The 22,470-nt window shown below is 43.8% G+C and overlaps 2 protein-coding genes across 4 annotated transcripts; one reads left to right on the top strand and one right to left on the bottom strand.

Annotated features, from left to right (window-relative positions):
* Positions 1-273: 273 nt before the first annotated feature.
* On the top strand, positions 274-11,511 carry tefb (TEF transcription factor, PAR bZIP family member b). 3 transcript variants are annotated; one of them, XM_037088787.1, is made up of 4 exons: positions 274-542; positions 6,059-6,643; positions 7,284-7,501; positions 7,937-11,511. In XM_037088787.1, the coding sequence occupies exons 1-4, from the start codon at positions 437-439 to the stop codon at positions 8,150-8,152; spliced, it is 1,125 nt and encodes a 374-aa protein (XP_036944682.1). In that variant the 5' UTR covers positions 274-436; the 3' UTR covers positions 8,153-11,511. The 3 variants fall into 3 exon arrangements, with proteins under 3 accessions (XP_036944682.1, XP_036944681.1, XP_036944680.1); XM_037088786.1 differs by lacking the exon at positions 274-542 and adding an exon at positions 4,564-5,328 and having other exon boundaries at positions 7,299-7,501; XM_037088785.1 differs by lacking the exon at positions 274-542 and adding an exon at positions 4,586-5,328.
* Positions 11,512-12,706: 1,195 nt separating this feature from the next.
* LOC119014270 (protein Tob2) lies at positions 12,707-21,190 on the bottom strand. The gene is made up of 2 exons (XM_037089282.1): positions 20,895-21,190; positions 12,707-18,306 (listed from the first exon to the last, which is right to left on the bottom strand). The coding sequence occupies exon 2, from the start codon at positions 18,087-18,089 to the stop codon at positions 16,878-16,880; it is 1,212 nt and encodes a 403-aa protein (XP_036945177.1). The 5' UTR covers positions 18,090-18,306; positions 20,895-21,190; the 3' UTR covers positions 12,707-16,877.
* Between the last annotated feature and the right edge of the window lie 1,280 nt (positions 21,191-22,470).

The following is a 22,470-nucleotide window of genomic DNA, read 5'->3' as shown; positions in this document are numbered from 1 at the left end:
CTTTTCAGTGCACTACTCTAACACGTCGCTAGATGGCGCGGCGCTTGGCTGGATCCGGCCTCGAGCCTCCTCCGAGACTCGCACGTGCAGCAGTGCGTGGAGGGCAATGTGCTCGGCCGAGCTGGGTTGTTGTTGTGGGTATCGTTCGTTACAGCCCGCCCCCTGCTCTCTCACTGGCTCTTCGGCGTGACTGACAGGCGCGTGCTCCGCTGCCATCGACTGCACCTGATCCAGGGGGCGTGGCTCCGTGTTCCCTACTGTGATACAAGTTGTTTGGACACATGGAGGCGTCCCCGTGATGGTGTGACCTGCTGCAAAGTTGTTTAAAAGTGACTGGAGTCAGAAGCTGACGGCGCAGTCACACTCACTCACTTGTTTGAGCGTTTCTCTCTCGGTCTCCGGTGCTGACAGTAGGTAGCTTCACAGGTACTGCATCATGTCAACAGCTAACCAAATCTTCTTTGGGGATAAGAGCGACGTTCCTGATCTCCTCAAGTCCCTGGCGGACTATCCCTTCTCCTTCCCTGTCTTTGATGACACCGGTAAGAGTATTTCTTTTAAGAATGCTTTTGAGGCTTAAAACGTGCACTTGTTATCATACAGGAGGTAAATAGTGTGAATTTGTATAGATTCAACTACCCAAAAAGTATGTAAAGTCGCTAAATTAGCTTCAAAATCTACCATCTCCAATAATAATAATATGCTTTGAGTTTTCTGACCGCGGCTACGCTGCTGCCTTATGAGTGCTCTCACTTTTGATACTTTGAATTCCTGTTTGTTGTTAAAAGTACTCAAGCGAAGTTGGGAGTCAGTCTATTTGCATCAAGGTAATGCTACCATCTTTATTCAACTAAAATGTCCCAGTACTTCTTGCACATTAGGTGTCATGTTATTACAACTAGTAAGCAGCTTGGCACATACCTTGCCTCAGCATCATTGCATTGATTGCTGCAGTGAAGGTGATCATGGAAGTTTGTGAAGTGATGGTCCCGGCCTATGTGGGCTTAATGTGTCCAGCTGCTCTGATCACTCTAATATGCTCAAGTGACTAAACACAGTGAACTGCATCATGTCTGCAAACTGTCTGTGCAGTTTCTCCATACAGTCACAACACAGCAGCCTGCAACTGATGCAACTACACTGAAACATCCTTCACTCAGGGTTTCATCACACCATTAGCTTCTTTGTGCACTCAGTTCAGCACATATACTTTCTAGTTTAATTTTTTTGAGGGGTGCTTTGGGCATTTTAGTCATTTTTCAGTAGTTGTCAGTGGATATGGACCTGAAACCCGAGGAGAGAGTCAGGGGAGAGGACATGCAACAAAGGGCCTCTGGGTTGAATTGGATCAGGCATGTTGGGATTACATGCTCTGGTGACTGAGAGGTTGGTCGTGCCTGGTTTTTATGTGTTGCCACATCTCAAGTGACCACCTGTGATCAGATCTCATTTCCCTGCTTTGTAGGCAAATAAGTAAGCACATAACTGGGACAAACAGACACAATGTTTTACACATCAAGAAAAAACAACTTAATTTATAACATTTGCCAAATTTACAAGAAGGCCAAATAATGAATAACCTGTTGAAGACGGTGGTACTCTGAATTTATAACATTTCTCCTTACTCAACAACTCACACAGTTGCACAATTTTAAAGGGAGTCTGGGGTTTTTACTGCAAGTGACAAAATAGTGTACAAAGTTTCACTCTCAACAACTCTCAGAATTGCACAACGGAGTATTGTAGTTAGTTTCTGGTTCAGTGGTTAAATCACTTGACACAGCCAGTGTCACAGTGTGTTCACAAACAACCACTGCTTACCTTGGCAGGGAAGACAGTCCAAACATGTAACTGGCATACAGTGGACCAAATGGATATCAGACGGTGTGCTTCCTGAGTATGAGAATCCATTTTGCTTGTGACTTCTTGTTGTTTCTCAGTAGATGTCAGTTGAAAAGGTGTTCTTTCAGGGTGAACCAGGACACAGCCATATGTGGCCACCTCTGAATGTGGTCTGGGCCATGCATCTTTGGTAGGCCTACTTAGTGCGTTCCACTTTTGATCAGAACACAAAAGTGGCGTGTTAATGTCAGCTATAAACTGCATATGATCAGATTTCTACATCCAAGTAACACTGTATATGATAGTGTTACCTTGCTTCAATGCTCTTATACTATGTTGTCAATGTATTTTATCATCGAGATAAAAAAAAAAAAATGATGTTGTGCCCTTATGAATTTCCTGTTGTTAACTTAATTTGCCTGTCAGCAACTGGTAGGCAAATGACAAATTTGGACATTATTGTAGTATCACTGTAGTATTATCTTGGACAACCAACGCTGATCCATTTGCTGCCATATCTGGTGTTTGTGCTGAGACATGAATTAATATTCCAAGCACACACTGTGCAGCCTTCTTGTAATACATTTCACAATATAATTAAACCTAGTGCAAATTTCACTTTATCTGCATGTTTCAAATATAATTGATAATTGATTATATAATTAATATGAAAATTGTGACATCTCTTGTCTGGGCTGCTTAATGATAGTAAATATAGTGTTTTCATCAACATTATAAGTGTTCCCTCTTAGACAGGGCCAGTGGTTATTTGTATGTTTTGCACTGTTCAAACAGCAGACTGGATCCCAAAGCTTTTCTTGTTTTTGTTTTTTTTTTATATTAAGCAAGTCCCAAATAATGTTGACTTTATTGAAAATAGTATGTGGTTATTGTGCTGTGCACACAGCCAGACTGACCTAGTTACCCCTACCACATGACACTTGGTTATTATTCATCCTGACAAAGACGGAGTCTCAAGCTTTGCACCAACTCTGTGCCACACAGAAAGTCTAAGCAAGTTGGGAGTGAGACCATCAGAAGTTCTTCAGGAAAACAACAGTCAATATTGAGGAAAGAAAAAAAAATAGCAGCAATTTTCCAAAGCAGTTTGAAATCTATCTTTGCGGATATCGCATACATTTCTGTTAGTGCAAACAAAACCATGTTGGTACGAGTACAAATGACTTCTTGTATACCAACTGCAAAAAAAGTCTGAAGAATGTCAACATGGAAATGGATATAGTTTGAGTGATTACTCTGATAACACTGCACAACCAAAAAAGATTGTTTATCGTGCCAGAGTGCAGACATGTCAACTGGATTGCAGTATAAAAACAGTGGAATCGAAAAAAGGTAATCCTTAATTCTCCAGGGGAGCACTCACTCAGCAATTTTGATGTTCCTGCCTTGCTTAAGGGTACTTCAGTAGTGTTGATAAGCACCATGGTTGAAGTCAGTGGTCATTGTTTCTTTAGATAGCAACAACATTTAGACCAGGATTAAGAAAGACATAATGTACAGAAAATATAATTGACCAGTAGAATACTCAGGAAATATTAAAAGTTTGGTTGAGGCGAGACAAAAAATAGTTGTGTGTGTGATACTGATGAGGGAGTAATTTGGATTCATGACTCATGAGTGTTTCTAAATTCCTGAGTTTATTTGGAACAGGATGTCTGGTTGGCACAGTATTCTTTTCACATAATGGGTGGACTACCATCTAACAAGACTGAGTCAAAAGGGAAGTTTGCATCTCACTTTATATATTTACCATTCCTCTACAGTCTGAATGATCAGGTCATGACAACATTGATTTAGAAAATCGTTTCATGGTCTAAAACATGATTGCTATGTTACATGGCTATGCCTGAGGGGAATTCAAAAACTGTAAAGGTAGTGGTCTCTGTGCATTGAACTAATCATGTCGGCAGTGTAAACAGAGGCCTGCATCGGTCTCGTCTTCAGTCCCGTGTCCGTGTTGAGGCTCCTGCAGCAGGGCTCTCTAACTGGCTCCCTCTCGGCCGGTGCAGTTACAGCAGGCAGAATGCACTTTCTTTACCGTGTGGTTACTGTGGTGAACTTGGATAAAAACACACACAGTGGTGAAGGCTGGGTGTTGGGCGGTTTGAACATTGTGTTCCCGAACCCAAACATCCTGCTGCTGAAGCGAAAGAGCCTTGCGCACGCACAGTCGCGTGTCATGTAGCGGCGCGTGCACGGAAACGTGAAAATGACTCCTTTGTTGTGGCTTTGTACGAGCGTTTGATGTCGAAGATATATTCCGTTAAAATTTGCGGTTGTGTGAAATGATTAATGGTACATTGAGTTCAAACATACTTTTACAAAAATAAGTTTATATATCTGGGGGTACAAACTGACCTCATCGAAACATCCTAGATTTATAAGGAAATATGATGAAAATATTATGAAATATATGATATAGAATATTATATATATAGTAGTAGTATTAACAAGTGGCAAGTAAACAACCTGTACTCTGTTACATCTGGGCCCCGTGCCAGCTGTTCAAACGATGAGCGCGTGCCCGCTCCAGCTCGCCTTGGCACGCACGTGCGGTGTTGAAACCACGCCCCCAGACAGATTGTACTTTCACGTGAGTAGTGTGGGGGCGGGGGCACGTGTTTGGCCACGAGTATCTTGTACTGGATGGGACGAGTGCGACTCAAGTCTTCGCCCGAGCACACTGCGTTGTATTTTTAGGGTGTATCCACAGTTATCGGGCTTCAGACGTGCAATTAATCGTCGGTGATAAAGTTCTGTGATAATCTGTAATGTGGTGTTTTAAAGAAGAGGATCATGAACATCCTTTATCTGCAGTTTGGAAGCACGAGCTCTGCCATTACCCACTTAAGATATAAATATGCTGTGTGAACAAGACTGTATGTTCTTATGCGGTCCACGTTCCGCACTGTTCTATATAAATAGTCGGCTTCCATATGGATAATATGCAGCCAATGAGCAGTCGGTGAACTACAACACTGACAAAAACATAGCGTCCATATACTCTGTGCTTGCACAGCCACGGCGATAAACATTCACAGGGACATTACTGGTAACCAATCAGCAGCCACCATTTCACGAGTGGGCGGGGCACGCGACTCATGAATATCCAACAAGCGCGCTCGGTGGGCGAGTGGAACAAGGGGTCTGTGTAGTGTTGTTGTAGCGTTCATAAGCGTTGATACCGATAAAACAGGCCTGGTAGCAGCAGTAGTGCTGAAACCAGCTCCGTTTGTTTGTGTTGTTTCCTGCTGGAGGAGGCAGCTCTCGGTAACGTTACCGGTACAACATCGCCCCGGTCTGCTTGGAGTCTGACGGGAACAATGCCTGGCAAAGCCGTGGTGACAGTGGCGCTCCAGCCCAGCGGTAACGACGCTACGGCGGCTCCGCAGAAGTCCTTCCCTTTTGTTTTAAAGAAAATCATGGACATTCCGCCTCCTAACATCCTGGAGGAGGGCGACGACGGTAAGACCAGAACGCTAAAACGAGCGCCCCGTCTTCCACTTTGTTTCTGCCGTGTGAATCAGCTATGAATTTGTCAGCTTGGGCTGGAAAACTATACATCCAGCTAAATGTGATTAATCGTCGACGTTGTGCCAAGCACCGTCCGTTGTTGGCGGATTAAACTGATGGCCGCTTATTCGGACGGACCTGCCATACGTCGCACAGAGCCGGTCTGATCAGAGGCTGCGAGGAAACAAAAAAAGAACAAAAAGTTCCACCTCGTCTCTGCCGCTCTCGAAGCGGCACACACAGACAGGAGATACATTTACAGACGCATACACTGCTCGGCTTTTCATTTAACACACTGGTCTGGTGATTGTTGGTCCCTAATTTTTTGGGGGGTGTTTTAGGGTGCAGGAGTGGAGCAAGCAGGTGTCTCTGTCGTGTTTCTGTGCCTCCCCATGTCTACTTTCCCCGACGCTTGATTCAGCCTTTTATTAAATCTGCACATTTACTGTCCAACTTCAAAACTCACTGACGGGCTCTTCATCTGTATACCCTTTTTGTTTTTCCAGATGCCACACAACAACCACACCCCCCTTTACCCAGCTCTGCCTCCTTCAGTCCATCGCTTAGCTTTTACACGTGTCTCAGACTGCGCGAAAAGACGGCTGATGCCATTTGGACGCCTTTCTCTCACAACAAGAAGTCATAGTGTTTAAACTGCTTTTCCCTCCTGTCTTTCTTGCAGAAATAGAGAAGGAGAAGCTGTGCTCATCTGAGGATGTGGAGGGAGGCGGGGCCGGGGCAGCCAGTGCTGGTGCAGGTTCTAGAGGAGGAGGCGGAGGTGGCAGTGGAGGGGTATCAGCCTCCCTGACCCCAGCCATTTGGGAGAAGACCATTCCCTATGATGGAGAGACCTTCCACTTGGAGTACATGGACCTGGATGAGTTCCTCCTGGAGAACGGGATCCCTGTCACCCTGGAGGAGGAGGAGCTGCAGAAGACTTTCGCATCAGTGATGGGCAAAGGCAAATCCATCCCCAAGGTTACTGCCACAGCTACTACTACTACTACTACTACTACTCCTGCTGCTGCTGCTGATGCAGCTTCTGTGTCCGCCTCAGCATCATCTCCCTCTGTCTCGGCTACCAATCCCGATCCAGAGGAAATAGTGACTGTCACCACATTACAACCAGCTAAACTAGAAGACGAAGAAGAAGAGGAGGAGGAGGAGGAGGACGAGGAGGAAGAAGAGGAAGGTGAGGAAGGACAGGATGATGATTCTACCTGTGAGGAGGCAACAGCAGAGGTGGAAGTGAAAAAAAAGAAAACAGGTGAGGAATTACGATTTTGTAAGGGTAGATATTTGTTGAACATTTTGAAAGCTGATGTGATTCTTTGTGGATGTGTTTATTGGATATACACAGTTCCTATTTATTTCCAATATTTCAGATAACATACTGTTTTATATATTCTTTCTTATTACCTTTTAAATTCCCCATTACTATTTTTTTTTAAAAAACACAATTCCTGCCATCTACGATTCTTAAATTCTGTATCTAGGACTTGAACACTGAACACTGGAGTTTGTGGCCTGTTTCAGTCGTGAAGTGAAGTATAAGTTGCTCTAGCTCTGCCGACCCTGGCATAACATAACTAACATTGCAAAACCCTGACCTTTGAGCCCATCCTAGCTTTTATGTGTTTGGCATATGGCCAGCATGACGCTCTGCTACACATCACTTTAACATGCAAAAAACTAAAAGCAGTTTAGTTAGCAGCTTTGTTGCGACAGATCATGTCACCTGTTGACCAAAACATGAACAAGGTCAGCTACAATAAAAATCTTCATAATCTGATAATGCAAATATCAAATTCACAGCCATCAGAGTTAAATCTACTTGATATCTGATCTAGTAATTGATAGTTGGTCAATCCTTAATCCAAATTTGCTCTTTCTCTCTGTGCCCTTAGCTCGTAACCCTGCAGAGCGTAACACACCTTCCCCCATCGACCCAGAAGCCATTGAGGTGGACATCAATTTCCAGCCTGATCCCACAGACCTGGTCCTGTCCAGTGTGCCGGGGGGAGAGCTGTTCAACCCACGCAAACACAAGTTCTCTGACGAGGAGCTGAAACCACAGCCCATGATCAAGAAGGCCAAGAAAGTGTTTGTTCCTGATGAGCAGAAGGTAGGATCATTTTATCACACTGTCATCTTATTCATCATTTTTGCTTGGTTCATAAAGACACAGAAATTGACATAGTGGCTGTATAATTCTATTTTCATTAAAGGAACATTTCTGATATTTCCCAAAGACCCTGTTTCTCCCCTTTTGTCAATAATAAAAAACTATTAACAATACAGATAAAAACGCAGTGACCTGATTTTTAACTTTTAAAAGGATGGCAGTTCATTAATGCATTGTGATTACAATTGGAGTTAAAGGCCAATCAGTGTTCTGGTCAGACCCAGCAACGGTGAAAGCATCTGCAAATAGTGACAGTGGCTTGTGGATTAAAGGTCATAGATGTGGGGGATGTTTTCACAACACAGATTGTGATTATGTTCAGCTCTACCTCTCCCTTGCTGTCTTTTTCATTCACATTCCTTGTCATTCCCCCAGGATGACAAATACTGGTCCAGGAGAAAGAAGAACAACGTGGCAGCCAAGCGTTCTCGTGACGCGCGGCGGCTGAAGGAGAACCAGATCACGGTACGCGCCTCCTTCCTGGAGCGGGAAAACGCGGCGCTGCGGCAGCAGGTGTCCGAGCTGCGGAAGGACTGCGGCCGCTGCAAGAACATCCTTGTCCGGTATGAGGCTAAGTACGGCCCACTGTAAAGAACTCCAAATAAAACCCACAAAGTCAATCTATGAGTCAGAAACGCAGAAATCCCTTCCCCGCAGAATTCAACACAGACACAAACACCAAGGGAATCCATTTGCACTGTTGTCTTCGCTGACCTCCAGTCACTGTGTCAAGCTCCGAGTTCTGACGCACACTGGCAGGCTGCAAGGCATGATGGGAGCAGTGGTCACAGGAAGGCCTGTGGAGAGCGCCTGGCTCCTACACTCAGAGAGGAAGGGGATGGTTGTGGATATTCCCGTGGTCAAACACACATGGAAAACATGGCCCGTCTCAAGACGGTCCCAACAAAGTCAGGAAATATGAAAAGAGCAGACGGGTAGAAAAGAATTGTAGGCTTTTAAATACTACACAGATCAGTTTTTTTTTTTTTTATATCACTGCACAGCTCTTCTTAGTGGACCAAAGCATGAGTAAGTTAGAAGTTGTGTATTTAGAAAGGTGCACACCTGCCGTCCCTCACCTTTCCTTGTATTGTACTTATGTTAATGTCTGTCATGTCCTTCAAAAATACTGAGGCCCTGAAGAAGGGTGTTGATGAACTCGCAGGAGAGGGACAGATGAGTACATGAATAGAGGAGCAGCAGACAGAGTCGCGGTGTTACTTCCAGGCTGAGGAGAAAGGAAGCAAAGCTCTCAGGTCGGCAGAGGAGAAAAGGATGAGTTCGGGGTGCGATTCAGTCACAGTTCTTCCTTCTTATAACCCCCATGCACGCCTCTGCGCACACAAACGCTGTTTTTTAACAGTTTGTATATATAAATAGTCATCTCCATGCACCACACGGATATGTGAGTGTATCAGTGTCAACTCCATTTTTGCACTTTTTCTTAAAAAAAAAACCACAGAGTACAGATTTTAGTGATGAGAGGACACACACACCATAGGAGACACAGTAGCTTGTTAGGGGGAAAAAAACCATGCATGGCCTACAGTTTAAAGCTACGAAGTTTCCTTTTCTACTAACCTCAGATCAGCTCCCAGAGCCTCACACAAGATTGTGTAGAAGAAGACAGATATCCTTAACAGTTGATGATTTTATGGCGAGAGAGAGTAGGTTTTTTTTAGGTTTTTTTTATGTTGGTTGCTGTTGAAGGCTTACGACTGATGATCTCCGGGGCCCTCACTGGTGGAGGGGTATGTTCACTTGTAGGGATGTTTATTTTACTGCACACTACAGGTAGAGGGCGCTAGAGCCACTGCCTGCCTGATCACGGTGTAGTGATGGCTGGATTGACTTTTTTTATTTTAAATTTTTTAATTTAGGCAGAAAGTTGACTGCTTATGTAAATAAATGATTGTCTCTTTAGTTCCTGAGACAGGGATTCTGACTGTTTCTTTATTAACCCAATACTATTCCTTATATTTGCCAAATAGTCAATGAGTGCTGTATTTATTCTGATGGTAATAATGCATATGTTGATTGTGATGTACAACAATATGTCAGATAATTCTATTTCCTCTAAGGAACAATACTTCTTATGAAACCAATGCAGGGAATTCAATGGGTAAACTGTGCTTTTGGATGTTTGTTTTAAAAACCAGATTTATATAGTTTTATGGGATTTTTGTTTTTCTCTATAAACATACAATATGTGTCTGAACACACATAGTACAGCGCACACTCTTATTTACCTCATCCGACACTTCCTTTTCATGAATTGATAACAGTTTAGGAGGGCTACAAAGTAGTGTTGGTTGAAACAGAGAGCACACGAAAAGCCGCTTAGTTCCATTTGGCAAAAACATTGAATCTGAGTTGAAAACATTTGAGTTGTTTTTGCCAAAGCGGCCGAGTGTGTGTCTGAATTAGTAAATACATTACAGACTGTTATGGGACTCTATATCTCAAGTGTCTTGGGCTGATGCAGATTTTGTGATCGGTCGGCTTGTGCTCATTAATCGCCGTAATCTTGGAGAGAAAATAAATGTGGCAATAATACTCTATGATGTAATGCTCGTTTTATTCCAGTGATGATGTTGTATGTAAAATTGCTATGATGTACTAAATAGAAATGCCCCAAAGTCATTTGTGCTTCCAGTTTAGATCCTCTGTAGTCCGGGATCCTAATGCATGAAACCCAGTAAACTTGTCTTCTTCTTTTGTTTCTTTTTTTCTTTCATATTTTACACCAAGTGTACTTATGTCTGTAAACCATCACTGAAAACTTCATGTGTTTTTGGATGGGTGGGTCGATGGCCTATGGTTCACTTCTGACAAAAAGAAAAAGCAGAACATTTTTTGCTCTGACGTCCGGTGTTCATGACTTGCATAATAGCGCCTCCTATCTTTGTGCAGCCAGTGCTTGACCTTGGGGCGAACATCAGCTGAAAACAGCATCTTTTGATCACTGTGTGGATTGTTTTCTATTTACTGAAGATCGATCTATATCTAGATACACTGGATCCGACGGTGATTTTGTGTTTTCTTGATAAATTCTGTGTTTGTTTCAAAATTCCCGATGCCGTGGTGTAACACACGCAGAGTGTTTTATTTTGCATTGACATTCAAACTTAACATTGACTGCATTGTGCTATACATAAATGTAGTTGATGATTGCAAATGTTTGGTTACTTTTTAACTAAATTAAAAATGTTCTGGATAAGGCCGAGTAAAGGTACGGGCCAAGCAAGCCTTTCAGAAGACAACAGATCAAGATCGTTTATAGTACTGCATACACCAATGTAGCATTCTCTCTTTTTTTTGATGCGTAGCACCTCGTGGAACTGACTTGCAACTTGCAAACCAGCTTATTTGACATCTAGCTTGTTGCAAATTCTCCAGGAAAGGAAAAAAAATTGTTTTGCAGCTGTTTTGATCTGCAGATGTAGATATGTTTGTCGCCACCTACAGATAAAATAGTAATAGCTGGTGCAAAAGAGTGGATTGACCAGCCTTTTGACCAATAAACGGTAAAATTGTTTAAAAACCTGCTGTTGGAACACTTTGCTTGCAGGTGGCACAAGCATAAAATTGCTTTTCTTTACTTTGGATGGTGTAAATTGGCATCAGTATCCGAGGGTCTAAACTTCTGTTTTTTAAACCATTGGCTCTGGCTTTGGGTGCTTCGCATCACTGACATTATGTCCCTGTTTACAATTCAAAGTAGCTTCAATACTCCTTGGGAAAAAAAAAATATTTCAAAGTCTCTATTGAAGACATTTTTAAAGTTTTGTTTGTTTTTGTGGTGTTCTGCTTTGTTTTTCTCTTTTTATATAAACATTTGTTGGGTGTTTTTGTATTGTCTAACCATGTATAGGATACATGCAACTGCAGTACCATGTCCTAACTGTATCTTGTATCATGCATATGAAATAAATTGGGATTTAATGACATGTTGGCTCATGGTTTGACCTTGCCTGGAGTGTCTGACCAGCTGCAGCAGCTCTAATGGGATGCGCACTGGGTTCTGACAGACAAAGAAACAATGGATGACAAAAGGAGCACAGTGAGGGGGACAAATGGAGATGTCTTTCTGATCCTTAACCTCATCCTTGATGTACACACGCACATTTACATGTGAGTGTGTTTTCAGTCTTTGTTGTTTTCCTCTGTCCCTTTGTTGCCACGGCCCTGCTGCTCATCAGTATTCCAGAGGAGTAGGAGATGTTGCGTAATGATCACATCGACACACTGGGAGCAGCGTTGCGTAACAGCGGCAGCAGCCTCAAAGACCAGCGGGATGGGTGTGTGTGTGTGTGTGTGCGTGTTTGGAAGATGGAGAAAGGAAAGAGGATGCAAGGGAGGGGCTCTGGGAATCGGGAGGGGGGGGGGAAGCTAGGAGAGGAGGGAGGATCAGGTGGTTGGAAGGATGGAGGGGAGAGGTGCTGAGGAGGGAGAGGGAGGAGATAGGGCAAACAAGACGGCAAGGGGATGGACGGAGAAAGATGGAGAACAGGGAGGCAGTTAAAGACATGTGAGCCGAGGGATGGAGGGAGGGAGGGAGATGGGATGCAGTGAGTGGGCGATGAAGATGTGGAGGAGAGCAGAGGAGAGCCAAGGAGGAGGCCGGCCATGCATGTTAATGTCACACCACTCCATGTTACTGTAGAGAGCACAGCCCAGTGTGTTCACGTGAGCCAGCCAACCTCACAGCTGGCTGCCCCCGACTGAGACACCAGCACAAGACAGACAGACAGACAGACAGACAGACAGACAGACCGAGGGCTGGATGATGAAATATAAAGTAATATCTGCTGGGATGGGTCCAGCTGAGGTGGGCGGTGAGCAATCTGGCTGCTCACTGTTTGAGAATTTCAGCTCAGCTTTGAATTATTGATCAAACATCACTTGAGTTTGTTTACTGCGATAAGGACACATTTCAATCAGAGGCTGTCTTTTTTTTTTTCCTTCAAAAAAACAGGGACACACAGATCCACTTTCCATAATCTCTGATCTGCAATGTGTTCCGACGCTGAAGCAGACACTATGGTGTACTGAGCTGCCTACATATCTACATCATTCTTCACATTTTTTTTCAGAGCTCTGCGACAAACAATGAGGACGACGCAAATAGCTTATTTTCCATGCTTATTTTTGCCAATCTGTTTCTTTTTATTACAAACTTAAAAAAGAATCTGATACAATAAGAAACTGCAGTAGTAACTCCCCCCATTCCCGAGGGGCAGCACAGAAAACAGGTCATTGCATTTCAGTAGTGAAAGATTCATTACACATCTACAGGGTGTACAGATCAGATACAAAATAGGAAAAATAATAAAATACAGGCAGGAGAGAAAGCACTATATTTATACATCATCTGAACTTTTAATTATATCTATTTTTACTCTTAAATGTTAAATTTTGACATAGAAAATAAACTTCTTTTATGACAATGAAATATTCCAAAGTGCAAAATAAAACGCACACATCGATATAAGCAAAGGACATCAGAATACAAAATCCTTGTTTTTCCCTCTTCGCTAATGTTCAACCCTGATTGCAGAATGGCCTGCGTCTGGAGTCGACCGGTGGCGCGTTTGAAACACTAATCTGACCTTTAAGTGTAAGACACGAGCCGCCAGTCACTCTTTAAGATGCAAGGAGGAACCAGCTTTTACAATAACCATTCCCACCCTTGCATCTCTGACGTCAAGAGTCCGATTTGTTTGAGGAGGAAATCTGACGGCACACCTCGTTTGTACTGGATAATCTAAAAGAAAATGTGGGGAAGTAAACAAAGAGGACTCACTTGGCCTTTCTGAACATGCATATGACTAAAGATCTCTAGAGCTGCAGCTATTTTGATGTTCGGTCTGAGTAATTTCTAAAAAAAAAAAAAAAAGAAAAAGAAAAAAGTCAGCAGTCTGATTCCAGCTTCTTAAATGTGAATATGTTCTGGTTTCTTTACTCCTTAGTGACATGGGGAAAAACAGACATTTGAAGGCGTCACATTGATCGACATTTTTTAAACCACGCTCTGATATTTTGTAGACCGGACAACTGGTTGATTCATCAAAACAAAATACGTGTACAGATTAATCAGCAATGACAGTAACCGTTAGCTGCAGCCCGAGAGATCTCTCCAAAGACATTTTTCCAACACAAAATAAAATGAGAAGTCCCTCCTCATTTGTTTTTCCCGCAGGCCATCTCAAACAGGGTCGACTAACAACAGATCAGAATCACATTCACAGCACATTCATTTCCTTCATCCTTCCAAACCTGCAATAACACCGTCTTCCTATTGAGAAGATGTACTGGATATATATTTTTTTTTTCTCCAGGGTGCAGAGATAGAGGTAGTAACCCCTTGAATCCTTCAGGGTAATTTAAAATTATGGCATTACATTGCACTGGATAGGGGGTGAGTATCTGTGTAAGCAAAGACAGTCTGGGATATGGCTATAGTACCAGGACCAAAAGACCAGGCTGATGGGGGGGGGGGATAATCCACTGAGAAAAAAAAAAATTAAAAAGGTGAGGTGAGAAAAAGTTCAGTCTGATTGGAAATATAATATAAGATTAAAGGACATAGTGGTCATATAAATTTGAATATATCTGGATTCACTTTTGAGAGAATTCTTTAGAAAAAGGAATAGGCTTGTTGGCTGCTTAATATGCAGTTAATTCACATAAAAGGGAGGATGATCATTGCACTCAAAAGTGAATCTGAAAAGTGGAGATTTTTGGTTTTTAAATGTACTGCCTACGTCAGACTGCCCTGGGAGCACAGACAAAAAGTGATCGGCCATCTTCTCCTACACAAACTCACTGTAAACATTCACATCTTGAACTCCAAATCCAACTTGAAGAATGAATACATTTACCCGTCTTATTAGACAAAATGCTGTACAAGGTACAATACACATTCAATACTTTATTCTGTACATCTTTATTTTTGTCTGGGTTTGCATATATATTCATGTTATTTTCTGAAAAAATAACCTCAGCATGTAAGAAACTAAACAAAGAATCTGAACATAAGAACTTTTTTTTTTATACATATATATATATACACACACACATATTCCTGGACTTGTCATGTCTTACTCATACAAATGTAAGTGACCATTTGCAAAAACCAAAAAATATAGAAATATTGGAAATAAATTACAAAACAAAAAAATTATAAATGCATCTTTCCCTAACAATCGGAACATTTACAGAGGCCTCCCCACCCATCCCCTTGAAAAGAAGAAAGAAAGAAAACTTGCATGCATATGACGAGCCGTCACATTGCAAAACCAGCATGAGCACAAGTCAAGGGTCCTCGTTTCGTCTCATACAAAAACACTTATGGGTACAAGTCTAGAAAACATTCAAATAAACGGACACGACAGACAGCGTCTCCTCACCAGCGCGTTTCATCTGGATAAAAATGAAGCTCCTTTTTGAATCTCTACAGCGTTTCTTGACCAGACATGACAAGTGAGGGCAAAGGAATGGGTTTAGCTCATGTCTGTGAGCGACACACAGCATCAGGAGCCCAGTAATAAAGTGCTGGACAGCTCGAATGGACATCTGGGGGTTACCCTTTCCCTGTAGTGACAAACAACAACAGCACGGACTAGGCTGGTCACCAAACCACAGCTACAAACGGCAGACTTCCATGGACCTGACGAGCCGTCAAATAAAGCAAGAGCCACACACCAGTAAAAAACATTCATCTTTGTCCACATCACTGCGACTGGGAAAGGACACGGAGCAACCTGGACTGTATGTCTATTGTGTTTTTGTTTTTTTTCCCCCATTTTTTTCTTTTGTTTACAGCCACAGGAGCAGAGATCACCGAGGAATTTCAAGAGGAGCGAGAGAATAGTGTGAGCGTTTGGCTTCAGCAGCATTTAAGCTCACCAGAAACGTGCCCTGGGTTTTAAAGTGTCGTTCTCTAAGCCAATACGGGCTGGACGCCACCGGGGCAGCAGAACCCTCTAGCTGCTTCTCTCTCCCTCTCCTTTCCTCCCGTCATCCCTCCGCTCCCATCGGCCTCTCTCCTCTCCATGCAGAGGAAAAACCTCTCCTTCATAGTCAAAGTCATGCTAAGCCATTTATCACAATCCCTACTGCTTAACTGCTGCATCCCCTCCCCCTCAGCTCCTTCCCCGCCTGTTCACCTTCACACACACACGCGCTGCTGATGGGAATTGTGTATACGTGCACATATTTCTGCCTATGTATGCATTGTTTGTCCATTTGAATCCATGTATGAAACCACAGCTCACATCCCCGTGTGTGTGTGTGTATATATATTATATATATATATATTATTATTATTATTATTATTATTTTTTTTTTTTTATGCACAGCACGGCACATGGTTATTGTCTTAAAATGCAAAGATCTATTAGTTTTTTTCCACATTCACCAAGGTTTCCCCGACCTTCCCAGCCGCAGTTTCCCCCTGACAGGTACAATACATTCTACTACATCACTCCCTTAACACCCCATCGCTCCCCTTTCTGCTCCCTCCACTGCTCTTTTTCATTTAAACCCACATCATGTACACATTCCAGCTGACGATAAACTGCTTCCAATATACACCGGGTGATAAAAAAAAAAAAAAAAAAAAAAAACAAGAGTCAAATTGTGCCTGTGCACGAGTGCGTTTCAAGGGTAACGGGCCCATCGTACAAACAACGAGTCTCGATCACGCTGAGACACAACAAAACAGAACAGGACTCCACACACAGAGACAGCAGAGCCCCCCCTCTCTCTGTATTTGTGGCAAGTAGGGCAGAGCAGATTGCAGAGCAAAGTGCTGAGCTTTCCACAGCCGTCGTTCCCTGCAGGACTTGGCGAGGTCCTTTTTCACAGCATGACAGTGCAGTGCAAAATGGAGCTATACTGGAGCCGAGTCCATTAAACTAAAAGTCGACAAATAAAAATAATGACAACAATAATAATGACAATAAAGTCCCTCACATTAACATTCAATGCAAAATAATAAAACATAAAGAGATTGGCAGCGACTCAAGGTAGAAAGGAACTCCCCCCCCACCCACTCCTGTCATCACAGCCAACACACAGAACATGACGAGTAACGACGATGGACACGAGGGCAGGGTGGGGTTGGGGGTTATGGAGGAAACAAAACGAATCACATGGACTATTCAGTGTACGTGGTGTTTTAAATCTTTGTAGTAAAACTAAATCTTAACTTGTATTAGTATTAGAACAATTTGTTAGAAAAACTGAAAATAGCTGGAGCATCACTGTCCCACCTCCCGCTTCGACAATTCTCATCATTACAAATGAAGGCTTAGTTGGCCAGCACAACAGGCTGGAAGGACTGGCTAGGATATTGCAGGTTGTAGCTTCCTAAACCCTCAACGAACGGCGGCTTCTCCATGTAGGGGATTCCTCCGTTGCTGCCGATGATGCCCACGCTCTGGGCGGGAGGAGGGCTGGAGAAGGGGTCAAACGACGGATGGGTGTTAACAGTGTGGGGGGGTTGGAATGGGCTGGCATGAGGCTGCATGGGCTGGGTGTCAGCATCGAAGTAAAGGGGGCCTGGGGATCCTGGGTAGACAAACTCTTTGGCGTTGGGGGAGAGCTGGCTGGCGATGGGACCCCCGAGGGAGTGCAAGGAGAGGGAGAGGGGCTTGTGCTTGAGTAGCTCCGGTGCTGAGATGGTGGTGGGAGAGCGGGAGAGCATTCTCTGGGCAGGAGGTATGACGACTGCAGAGCTAGCTGCCGATCCAGCCCCACTGCACTTCTTCATCTTGGTCGAGCCGAATTTCGTGGCGGCGAAGCTGGCGGTGGTGAAGGTGATGGGCTGAGGACGGGCAGCAGGAAGAGCGGAGGGAGGCTGCTGAGTGGAGAGGTAGGGCAACCCGCCGCTGGGAGGAGAAGGGGTCGAGGTGTTGGAAGAGTGGGCAGCAGGGTCGGTGGGGGTGCTGGAGCTGGGGTAGCTGAAGAGCCCGGGACAGGGCTGGGCAGACATGGGGGTGGGAGAGCTGGAGAGCGACGGCATGAGGGCAGGAGACGCCTGGCTTCCAATTGGCACAAACACCTGAGCATCTGGGTTAAAGCCCAGACTCTTGGCCTCCTCTGCCTCTGGATCTCCTTTACCCTCTCTGATCACCCCCTCAGCCCTCTCGCTGTCACAGCCGAGGCCTGGAGGGTCCTCCAGGTAGAGAACCTTCACTGCCCCCTTCTCTCCAATCTGGTAGGATACCTCGTAGGGGTCAATCCAAACGCTGAGCTCTGCAGGGACATTTGCACGCACTTCCTCTGTGTCCAGTCCACTTCTCTTGGCGGCCAATTCCACCACGGGGTCCCTCGGTGCTCCCAGGTGGATGCACCGAAAGGCAGAACCCCTGAGAGGGGCTTCAGGATACCAGTGACCCTCAAAACGAGACACCAGTATCCTCTCCAGCTCCTCCCCAAACAGGTCAGCTCTACGCCGAGGCAGCTTGTTGTACAGGTAGGACACGATGAAGTTGAGGGCGACCTTAACTTCAAGATGCATGGCTGCACCGGGTCAGCGCCGTCGTGAGAGCAAAGTGATCAAGATGTTGCTGAAAGTGAGGCGATGCGACTGTAACAAGGAGTTCTTCCTCTGGCTTATTGTAAAGTGTATGAACCTTTTAGTGTCACCATGGTAAAGGCACCCTGACGCCGGGGGCAGCGGGTCGCAGGCCGTTCTTCTGTCGTCACGAATGTGTGACAATGGTTTCAGTTCCCAGCTGTGAAGAAGAGCACAGAAAACAAAAAATGTCATTCTACCTGGAAGCAGGAAGATGTAAGGGGAGGTCAAAGAAGATGGATTAAAAGCAACGGTGGGGAGAGACATCCATCTGTAGAGAGTTAATCATGTCATATCAATCCCTTATATTCTATCTAAAGCCTCAGATGTACAGGGGCTGAAGATTACCACCAAAATCATTCAGTTTCTACTGTGTTCGTCCAACAGAACATAAACATTCTGAAACTCACAGGGGATTGTTACCTGCAATTCTGTGGATAATGAAAATAAATAAAAAAACAAAACACAAATTGCATCACAGTCAAGGTGTGCTGCTTATTAATGCACTTGTGTCCAACTTGCTTCTTTATTTGGGGGCACACTCAGGCCTCCATACAGGTTGTGTCCACATCGGCAGATCTGAGGCCAGTGTCAGAGTCACTGCTTGATAAGAGCCTGAGGAGTCGACTGTAATGCCTTTAGGAATCAAATCAGATTTCTTTCATACAGTACAAATGAAGTATATTTGCTGTTTCACTATATCTACAGTCTGATTATTGTTCGTTACATGGTGAGCAAATGTATTTACAAAACCACTGTTCTCATTCAGCAGCACACAGCAATCATGCACGTTTTAGGTTTTGGTTTTTATCAACTGCAGGCTGCACTGATGGATGTGGCAGATGCTGTGTTGTGGGCTGCATAAATCCTTTATAATCTGAATCCGATCCCACGGAGTGCCTCCTGCTTAGCGCTTTAACACAGTCACACAGTCCATTCATCACCAAGCAGAGTCACACGGAGTGAAAGATTACATGCAAAAGGGAAAAAAAACAACAAAAAACACAAAAAAACTCAACAAGTCACACGAAGGAGGAAGTGTAAAATGGCAGGACAGTTAGTCGACTTCAGAGAACACCATTTCCCACCATGCAGTGCATGCGATCACCCCCCTCCCCTCCTCTAATACGCACACACAAACAATTCACTCACATTCACTTCCCTGCCAGATGGGGATTCGGCAGCTAAGATTAGAAAGACGCCTCCGATTAAAGACAATTCTAATGTTATTACAGATAAAGCTGCACAGGCGGGGTGGAGGGCTGCCGGAGTGACAGCTCAAGACGAGATTTACATTCCCCCTATCGCATGAAAAAGGTGACATTGAACAGTGAGATGGGGGTTGGCTAGAATGGGCTATAAATAGGGACACGTTTTGCATCATCTGGGGTACAAACTCCTCATTGAAAACACATTATGGTGGCTGTGGAAAAGCACAGGAGAGGCCATCGGTCCATCGGCTGCAACAGCCATCATCTCTATGAAGTGCACACACACACAGCTAAGCTACCTACAGCATCCACTGCATTCCCTACCTCTCATTATAAAAACACAACAGTGAGATGCACGGGATCCAATGTCATCCAATGACATTAGAGGAGTGGCTCAGTGAATGTGTGCAGATGTGTTGCCTCGGGAGAGCAAGAAACGGTCTGAGGCAGGGACGAACATCGTGCAGTTTCAACAAAAACATCCAAATCTTTCGTGTTGAGAAAGCCCCCCCTCCCTCCCCGCTCTGTTTGTATGCCTGTTCTTCACCTGCAGGTTTGTTACGCAGCCCGAAGGAGCTGTTTTCATTTTCCACAGGCCTGGTGTTGCAAGTCAGACCAGCAGCAGGATCTATAGGTCTATTTTTGTTTACATGGACTCAATATCAGTGCTGCAAATATGTGGCACCGTGTGCTGCAAGGCACCCACTACATGTCAGAATTCTCCTGATAGGCAGCACATCTACTCTAGCTACAACAGATATGAAAGCAAATATGGAATCCCTTGATAAATAGTATAATTGTGGGCTGCCATATAGAGGGGGCCTGCTTCAACAAGGAGGTCACATATGTTACCTCAACACAGTAGGACATGAATACCATTGTGATGTTAGTCTTGTTGAATTTTTTTCTCCCAGTTTGAAAAAAGGGTTAGGGTTTGGATGTGTCTGAACTGAGAATGTTTCAAAACCTCCGAGATGCCAAACGATGGAGGTAAATATGTTGAGCTTGTTGTGTGATGACAAGCTCAGGTAATAAAGGGGAGCAGGCTCTACCTGAGGGATTACTGCCATATGTCAGTCAGAAGGCACTGGAGCAGAAAAGGGACAGTGGTGGAGTTGACGTGCGGGTGAAGAATCCCCCTCCATGCCAAAATTATCGCTGGAAATTAGATTTTTAAAGCTAATTATGTGGCGAACAGCCCATCGACCGAGTCTGTGCACTGAGCACTCGGAACAAACACCCCCCCAACCGAAAAAAACAACAACAAATAAACACGAAAATGAACGTGACAGCTGAGCAGACCTGAGGAGGGCGACCCGAGCTAATGAATACAGTGCCGAGACAAAAACAAAAAGCGGAGCGTCTTTATTTAAAGGCTGGAGCCAGCAGCCACAGTCATTCATTACAGCCTGCGCGTTCTTGTCGGACGGAGAAAGCTTCTGGAAAAGACAAACACCAACACACAGCAACGTGCTCCACGGGGACATTTAGGTGAAATGAACCCGTTTCGTTCACCGGTCGCCATTTAATTACTCACCTGTCGTCACTGATGCCCCGGCTTGGTTTGTACTCCTGCGTTTCTGTTTTATTTCCCCCGGTGTGTTGTCTCGTATTTCTAAGGCGGACCTGTCGAGTCGCTGGTGCAGATGCTGACCAGAAGATATTTTCCACCTCAGTGTTGCTGATATTTTCTCTCTCTCTCTGTTTTTTAATCTGCTGCCCTGATTCGCAGATGGTCATAGGCTCTCCCAGTTTGTCTTCAGCTGACACTTTGCATGGAGGGTCCAGGGAAACTTTACTGTTTGACAACCCGGCGTATTTATACAGTGTGACTCGCCCACACGCCCGTGACGGCAGGGACTACTTTCTTCATGTTATAGTGGCCGCTGCTGCTTTATTATGATGTTTTCCACATAACGGTGTCCGTGCACCTGCGCTGCTGCTGTCATTCAAATAAAGAATAAGATCCCTATGGGGAATATCCATTTTAATATCAAGCCACACACATTATTAAACAATAAGATGAATAAACATATCATCTTGACTCCACACTTCCTGCACAAGACGTCGGTTCATTGTGTTCCTCGAGATGCTTTGACGCCTTTAACACACAAAATCAGGACGTCATTTTCCCTTATATGAGATCCAAGTTCACCCAAGGGGCTCTAATTTCATCGGCGGACGGATATTTGTAGTTCCCTACGGTGCTGAACAATTTGCTAAAAATATAAGTGGTGATAGCAACAGAGTCTCTATTGGCTGAGATGGGGGAGGACCCTCAGATTATTGGGCTGCAGCGTCCATTGAGCCGCAGGGCTTGTGGGAAATGAAGTTCTTACCACTAAATATTGTGTGGTAATGAGAATAAGCTATTAAACAATAACACGTGCTTCAGCTGCTCGTTGACTCAAGGTTTACTATGCATTCACTCAATCATGCATTTTTCTCTATGAGTCTTTCATAGGAGTTGCAGTATGATGATGATGATGATGATGATCATCGTCTACATATTTACAGAATGAATCATCTTGAGTTATGTTAATTAAAACACACATATTCCCAGGTCTTAGGTTTAAACGATCAAATTGGGTAGCCGTAAACATGCTATCTTTTTCTTTCTTTTCCATTTGAATAGTCTTACTTCACAAGGTGTAAAACAACAATTATTTCAGACATAAGGTATTGACACAGCAGTACAGCAGCATCATCATTTCGTTCAAGGACAGAGTGTATTTTTATTGTGTCATGTCTTGCAGGTAAAGAATATTTTTAATATAAGCTTGAGTTGAAAATGTCAGTGTCTCAGTAGAACAAAAAAGTACACAGTAAGCTGTTAAAAAATGTCCAAACATATACTTTTGTGTGTCCTTTATTTAATGTTTTTTTAAACGTTGACAGAGTTTCTTATTTTACATTAAGCTAAAAAGACATACTAATAGCCTACATTATTCATTATAGATGTATATATAATATTAGAATAAAACAGAAGAATCACCTGTTGTCTCCATTTGCATTCAAAAGGCAAAAATATGTTGTTGTTTTTTTTGTATGTTTAAAATGACAAATTGGCACAGCACATCACATTAAAAACAAGACACATTCAAACATTTTAA

This window comes from Acanthopagrus latus, chromosome 23 (assembly GCF_904848185.1).
Source record: "Acanthopagrus latus isolate v.2019 chromosome 23, fAcaLat1.1, whole genome shotgun sequence".
NCBI classification, from domain to species: Eukaryota; Metazoa; Chordata; class Actinopteri; order Spariformes; family Sparidae; genus Acanthopagrus; species Acanthopagrus latus.
Note: the sequence above shows the minus strand (reverse complement) of the source record. Positions and strands in the feature narration are given on the sequence as shown.